We start from the raw sequence: 8,606 nt of genomic DNA on the forward strand, positions 1-8,606 counted from the left end.
CCATTAGTTATTCGACAATCTGGACCTCATAAACATTTTCGGTGTTTCAGATATGAAGCTAAGCACAAAAACCTAAAAATATATGTTCGAAATATAAGCTCTAGGAAAAACATTACAATGTCATTAGATAAAAAATATCAATACAAGTATGCGTTTAACATAATGAATAGTAAAAATAATATAAATATTAAACTTAATGAAAAATATAAAATAATAAGTAGGTAATGGCATAGAATTTTTACAGAGAGTTTTTGGTTTTCCATCTGATAATTTTTCAAGTTATTCTCAAATTGAATATAAAGGCACAACACATAACATTGGGTATTTTTAAACAAATTTTATTGAAGAAGTTTGTCTTTATGGATGTAACGAAACAACAGCTATCGACACTAACCCATCTGGTGGTAATCAGATAAAATAATCAGCGATCGGGATTATTGAATAGCGTCACTAGCGGTGACAAAGTGAACCAGTTGGCGACAATCTGTTTAGCGTCCACAACTGGTTGACACAAGAGCGCGCGTTACCGCATGATGATATAAACACCACCACACCTTTGCTAATTTAATATATTAACATTTGCATATATACAATATATTTCGCGACAATGATTTAATACACCGACAAATGTATCAGTACGCATAAGGCGAGACCTAGAAGGCATAGAATAAGATCGGAGGTGAATGAAATAAGGAGATGTCACCGACGGTCTACTACCAGACCCTGACCGTCCGCAACATGCAGATATACCACCCATCGATAAACAGCTTGACATCAATCAGTCTTCGTCGAAAAGAAGCGTTCCTGTTAATTAGAAACACCATCGACCGAAGACAACGGCATGGCAGCAGTAAACGTAAGCAGTGTTGAATCCAGGTATACATCAGGGAGGGCAACTGCCCCCCCTGAAGTTTTGTTTGCCCCCCCGGTTAAATGTCAGTAAATAAATGATTTATTTATTAATGAAACAATTTGAATGGTCTAGGTGCATATTACACAGCCCGTTAAAATAATATAATTGGAAATTCTAATCGGTTAGTCACTATAAAATGTCTTTATCGTTGACATTTGACTAAGGTCTAAGATATTATGACTATTTTTAACGTTGTTATAACGCGTGCGCCGCAAGTGCGTGAGCGGGCCGCGGTTTTGCTGTTGTCCGATACTTGTACGCAAGATAGACACACGTGTGCATTACGCAATCAATTTACGAGTATGCCACGCTTGTTATCGCGGCACCGTGCGTTTATAAATACATAGTGTGCACCAGGCCCAATTGATAAAAATAATACAATAACAAAATTGAGACCGCCTATATAGATATATATAATAGATATTATATTAATGTTATTTAATTTATTGGGTTACTTAATCCTAATGTTAGACGGTAGACACCACCTCGCAGTTTAAAAATCACGCGTCTCTGTTATAGTCAATATTAACGTAGAAAAAATTACCTAGTTATTATTATTTTGTATTTTGTGATTGTAATAGTTTTGTGGCAAATACGCTTCTTTTGTTTATAAAATTAAAAATGTCAAAACGATCAATCAAAGATTATTTTTCATCTAATAAAAAAACCAAATTTGTAGATTCAACAGATTCTATTAACATAAATCAAGATATTGTAACTAACTCTTCAACTGAAGGTAAAATATATTTTGGATAATCTACATTCTACTTAGAAATATTTAATTTTATTATTTAATGTTTTTATAATTTTTATTTTAGATAACCTACCAGAGAACCCAGTTACATTAACTAGTAGTTCATCGAAACAAGGTAAAGTAAATCGATTGTATAACACTAAATGGGAAGCAGATTATCCTTGGCTTTATTTTGATAATCAGAGATTTGGTGCTTTTTGTAAATTATGTGAAAAACATGTAATCAACGATTCAGCGTTATTTGCTAGCTCAAGAGGAATTTTTGTTAAAACACCATTCCAAAACTATAAAAATGCTTTGGGAAAAGATGGAAAATTAAATAAACATACATATTCTGCGTCACATATTCGTAATGTAGAACTAGAAAAACTTGCTTTGGTAGCTTTAAAAAACCCTGTATATAATCAAATTTTAAATCAAAATTCTGAAGAATGTAAAATAAACCGCAAACATTTATCATACCTTTTCCGATCTGTTTATTTTTTAGTGAAAGAAGAAATAGCTCATACAACTAAATATGAGCCATTAATTAAGCGATTAATTGTGAAAACCAGCGATTCACTTCAAAATTGGATTAATGCAAATAGTGACCGCTCAACATACACGAGTAAAGCTACAGCTAGTGAGCTATTATGTTGTGCTTCAGAAATATTAGATGCTAAGTTAGACAAAGAAATATACGGGAAAAAATTTTCTTTATTAGCCGATGAAAGTACAAACATAAATAATAAATCTGAATTATCTATATGTGTTCGCTTCGTTAAAAATAATCAACCAGTTGAGAGATTTCTTAATATTGTTGCTTTATCTGATACTAAAGCTCAAACAATCATAGATGCAATAAGCAATGAGTTAACTAAGCATAATTTGTCCTATGATAATATTATAGCTTGTGGTTTTGATGGGGCATCAAACATGTCCGGAAATAAAGGTGGAGTTCGTAGATTTGTATCCGATAAAGTTGGAAGAGAAGTGCCATATATTCACTGTCGAGCTCACGTATTATCACTTGCATTAACTAGTATGCGCAACAAATTTCCCAAAATTAAACGTGTGTTCCATGTATTGAAAGATATTTATAAACTGTTTCATCAATCTCCTAAACGAGAAGAACTGCTTCATAAAATACAAGCGATTTTAAATGATCCAATATTAAAAATACCTGAGGCTATTGAAATTCGGTGGTTAAGTCATTATAAAATAGTTCATGCAATTAAACAGTCATATATTGCTATAACTACTACTTGTGAACACATTCATCAAGATGGCGCAGATTTAGCATCTTTGGCCGGTGGAATTTTACTAAGTCTCCGCGAAGAAAGTTTTATAGTACTTTTGTGTGGACTGGATGAAATATTAGGCGCAATCTCTAATTTAAGTTTAACACTGCAAGGTCCTACAATTTGTATTTCAGCTTTGCCAACATTAATTAAAAGTACTACATGTCACTTAAATAAAATTTTAGAAGGTTTAAAACAAGATTCAGTGAATAAAAGTACCATCATTAAAAATGCTACTGATATTTCAAGTAAACTTAATTCACTAAAAAAAGACGATTATTTCAAAGAAACAATATCTTGCCTTTCACAGTTTTTGGAACAAACAATCAAAGAAATGAACCGTCGATTTAATGACACAGCTTTAACACTTATCGAAGGGTGTGCAATATTCGAAGATTACAAATCATTTTCAAATTCATCAGAAAAAATTATTGAACAGTTATGTGATTGTTTTTCTTTAAATGAAAATGAAAAAGATGGAGTATTATCAGATTATAAGTCTTTTATGTTTGTTGCTTCACAGAAAGTTAAAACAAACGGATATCCAATAACTGACCTTCTTGAAGCAAATATTGGTTATGAACATCTGAAAAAATTATCAGAATCCATTTTATGTATTCCAATAGGAACGCCTACCGTAGAAAGATCATTCAGTGCGATGAATAGAATTATGACAAATCTTCGCAACCGAATGGGACAAGATACTCTTCAATACTGTATGAAAATAAGTATAGAAGGTGATGAAGATCCGTCAATTGAATATGTCGACGAGGTGATAGATTTATATGCAACAAAGAAAACACGCCGCATACGCTTTAAATAGTAATATTAATTATACATTTTTTAAATATTAAATAATTTCAATTGTTTTTATAAGCTCAATTATGTTCAATTATATCAATCAGGTAAATAAAGTAAAATTTGTTAATTTGTATTATATTAATTTCACATCTCATACTGCCCCCCCTGGAAAAAATGTCTGAATTCAACACTGAACGTAAGTGAATGGCTCCGTGGGCTACGATCTATCGTAGCAGCACCGCGATAGTTCACTCTCCACCTGTCTCCGCCTAGTCGGCGTACGGGCTACGAACCACCGTAGCAGCACCGTGCGTCCGAGTCCGGCGTTCCCCCCGTTCCCTACGTCTATATCGGCGTATGGGCTACGGACCACCGTAGCAGCACCATACGTCCGATTTACGACTATCTTCCGGTGGATAATTATTTTACGGAAGATACACCTTGTAATATTTACTGTGCAATCGATGTTCGTATTATATTTCTGTATTATATATGTACGAGTATGACGATCTTCCATATATGCTTATTTGTACACCGTATTAATGTCATTATCATAAATATCACTATTGTAATATTATTTATTTTATATTCTCTGATTTTATATTGTTAATATTTGTTACAATTCACTATTTGTAAATGTATCCTATTATCTGTATGTTCAAAGTACATAACATGTATATTCGATATAATAAAAGTTAACATTTCATTAACCAAAACACACGAGTTAAGTTTTGTTACATGGAATTGTAGAAATTATCATTGACAAAAATAATTTAACTGTTATATTTGTAGTTAATCAAATAGAAATTGATTTCTATTGCCCGAATTTAAAATCATATAAAGTAAATAATGATAAAAATATAATTTTAAAAACTGTATTAAATCCTGAAAATTATAGTGGACCACCAATTAATATTAGTACACTTATTAATGGAGATTTGGTTGTACGATTAAAAGATATATTACTTTTATGTAAGTAAATTATAATTTTTTATTTTTTAATTAAATTTTATTATTTACTATTAAGTTTTAACTGTACGTAGATATATTTTACTATTTAATGTTTTACTATATTGAAATGTATAATTATATATTATATTATTATTGTATTGAGGTTAATTTAATGGTTAATGTAAATAACAATTAGGTACCCTTTATGTTTTACATAATTTTCTGAGTTTTTGAGTTTTTTTTAAATGTTCTAACTTCAAATGTATAACACATAAAATAAAATACATAAATTTATTACAATAATTATTATAATATTATAAAGGATGATGATGATCATGGATGATATGGAAAATTATGATGTACTTTTAAATTACACTGAATTCCAACATGAAACAGCAAATATACTGGATATGAATAAACAGAGATTAGATGTCATTGTCAATACCTAACATGTCATACATGAATGTATGAAAGTTTGGAACATTTTGAAATCATGGAGTCTAGAATGTTTGTATAAAACATGTATAGGTAAGAATTATTATTGAATTAATTTTTTATTAATTTATATATTATATTTTTGTTTTTTTTTGTTATAGAATATAGACCAATGGATTGATACCGAAGAGATGAAGTATATGAATTATAAACATTAGATTATTGCCGGTGAATTTTCCTATTGGTATACAAATAAAGTTTGAAAAATATATTCATGATTATCAAAACAAAGTTGAACTGCATCAAATTCCATACATAAAACCAAAATCAATTCCAGTATCTACAGCACAAAATATTGTTCCAACAAATGAAAATATATTTGATCTAAGTCAAATTCTGACAAAAAGTTCACAAGGTTCTATGGTTGTTGACTATTACTTTAAAAATAAAAAATTGAATGAATTGTGTCGTACACTATTAGTGGAGCTCATCATTAATGATTTAATCAAAAAAATCGTACTATGACTATAGATTTAGCTAGTCATATATCAAATGCTATTATTATGTAATTTCCAACAGAAATAAAGGAAAGAACTTTTTTAACTGTTGAAATTTTTATTATTAAACTGTAAAAAATACTGAGTTTGAACGTATTGATTGAAAAAATTGACATGAATTCATTAATTAACTAGGTACTTATTTTACAATATCATTGCCCGTAAAATCAAAAGGAAAACCAATATTTGTATAATCTGTGAATCTCAATTAGTTGATGAAAACAATGAATATATATCATTACTGCTAAAAATTAAAAATAAAGGCAAATTAATTAAGACATCTGCAGATGTATAAAAAAATATGTATAGCTACAGAACATGTTATTAGAATGAATAATCATCTACTTCTTACCAAAAAAAATATAAGTCAATATTTATGTATAAAATCCATGAATTAAGTTTGTTTTGAAACATCAATCTTCAATAGTGACATAATGAAAAATCATATAATGGACCAAGACGTTTTCAATAATTATAGATCACAATTAATACCCTTAATAATCCGCCATTATGTCACTATCAGACTGCATCATTATGCCTAAATGCTTACTTTATCAATCACCAAAAAAATATTCGAAGGAACTTGAAATCAGTAAACAAAAAATGTATACGTTTGATGTTGACTTGTTGTACCTTTTGTATTCTTAGAATTTTTATTTTTATATAATTTAGAAATGTTCAAATGTGATTACCTACCTATTATTATTTATTTATTAGAATTTAGAATAACTTTTGTTGAATTTAATGATTGTTTACTATTGTAAAATGTGAAGTATTGTTAATTTTTATTTTTCACTGTTATTTATTAATTATTATGCGTGAATACTAAAAATTATTATTAAAATTTAAAACAATAAAAATTAAAAATTATAAACGTGTTATTACTTATCAGTTGGCATTGTTGAATGTTGATACCGATTTTTGGCTTTCGGGCATGCGCATTAGTGTCGTGTACCGTGAAATTCTGAAGATGGTGTGGATGATGTTGGTCACAATTCGGTGCTAGAGCAATTATATGCATGACTACATCCATAGTATATGATCTAAGCTATTATCAATAACAAAATCTCGCATAAATGATATACGGTTTATATTTGGTTATTACATACATTATAATATTTTAAACGTTTTAAATAATTATTATAAATTATAGTTAAGTCTACCAAACAATGAAATAATGATAAAAGGGAGTATATTTATAAATAATTATAATTGACAAATATTAATACGTTCCTCAGTTTTTACTCAAAAATTTGATATTATACATTTTTATGTTATAGGTGCATAGTTATTTAATACCGTAGTTATTTTTAATTTTTTTTCTGTCCAGAGTTAAATGTTCAAACGTCTGAAGTAATATCGGTTTATATACTTCTAGTTTGTTATCGGCATAAATAAGTGGATTTTTCAAAAATAATAACTGAACTAGACCTGAGGTTGTTGGATAAATAGTACCGTCAATAAGAATAGTGTTTTCAATAAATTTCACTTCTTTTTAGCCTAAGATAATTTTAAAATTTGAAAAGTTTTTTTGGATCATAAGTTTTATCTAATTCTACTGAGTGAAACAAATTTTCAATTTCTTGTTGATTCCTGTCATTAATTAAATATTTCGATTCGTCGTTATTAATTTTGGTAGATGGCGACCGAGTCGTATTCGATATTTTAGTTATAGGCTCGATAATAGGTTTGAGCGTCTGCGTCATTAATTGCTGAACATTTGCTTCACCAGTTTTTAATGCGATATATTTACGTTTAATATACGTTTCAATAGTTTATATTTTTGCTGTTCCAACGTTTTAGAGTATATATAAACGTTTTCAAATCGTAGACCGTTTTCATCAATGAGTAAGAAATATATTAAATTTGTTTTACCACATCAGCTTCCCAACACCAATGATCGTATAGTGTTTGGAAATAGCTCACCATGCCTAAACTGTATTGTGCCCGGAATATCAATGTTATAAATTCGTAGCTTTTTCTTTTGCTCGATAAACTTCATTTTTCACTATAAATACCAATGTCATAATTAAGAGCGTCACACGATGTCTCGCGTTCGTAAACGAAACAACAATAAGGGTTCTGGCCTTATTAACTCAGCTATAAAACATTTACCCGTAGAATTACACTTGCCAGGCTATAGGTAAGTCACTACATTACATCATTAATTATACCTCATTTTTTTTTTTTTATATTTTGGATTTGTTGGTCCTGGTACTAAATTAAAAGAAAGATTAGCACGCGGTGACCAAGGTATAAACCGACTGGAAGAGTAGGCCAAACCTCAAAATATAGCGTATGAAAAAAGTAATTCGCTAACGGATAGACATAGATCTTATGAAATATTAGTAAATCAAGCTTGGGAAGTGTTTAAATCTAAAGATACTGGTATTAAGGAAAAAGCTGCGTCTTGGTTGGTTACAACAGCTATGAAGGCTAAACGCAAATTGGGCGCTGGTTGCGGCTTAAACAAGTGGTTTCGGTGGCTAAAAATTTAATCAAAAATAAACTTAATGATAAGAATATAACCAAGTTATTAAAAATGTAGTGAGCCGGTCTTGGTAAAGATGGCTCAACACGATTTAACGACGAAGTCCACTTTGTCGTATGTCTTCTTCAGAGAGCGTAGGAAGTTTGAAGTTAATAAACAACTCGTTTGAATTAAAAGTTATTTATTCACTGAGACAATGTATATAATAAAAGCTAGCCCGATGTGTTGTTAAGTATATGCGTGAGTGAGGCTTAACTAAGTCTAATTCTTAATACTACCACAACCCCTTTTATATTAAACTATTTTGGGCGTAGTCCCCAAAATATACGTACGCGTCATGGTAAACAGGTAATTCGACTATAAGCTTCTATTTCATGTTTAATATTACCAATTATTTAAATACGTAATTTTAATCCTAAAAATC

At 29.7% G+C, this 8,606-nt stretch overlaps 1 protein-coding gene across 1 annotated transcript; it reads left to right on the forward strand.

The window, feature by feature from the left end:
* The first annotated feature begins 696 nt into the window (after window positions 1-696).
* Window positions 697-8,189, forward strand: LOC114125805 (zinc finger protein 862-like). The gene is made up of 6 exons (XM_050209404.1): window positions 697-856; window positions 1,593-1,649; window positions 1,732-2,100; window positions 2,155-3,719; window positions 5,296-5,330; window positions 8,018-8,189. The coding sequence occupies exons 1-6, from the start codon at window positions 697-699 to the stop codon at window positions 8,187-8,189; spliced, it is 2,358 nt and encodes a 785-aa protein (XP_050065361.1).
* Window positions 8,190-8,606: the final 417 nt, after the last annotated feature.

This window comes from Aphis gossypii, unplaced genomic scaffold (assembly GCF_020184175.1).
Source record: "Aphis gossypii isolate Hap1 unplaced genomic scaffold, ASM2018417v2 Contig00466, whole genome shotgun sequence".
NCBI lineage: Eukaryota > Metazoa > Arthropoda > Insecta > Hemiptera > Aphididae > Aphis > Aphis gossypii.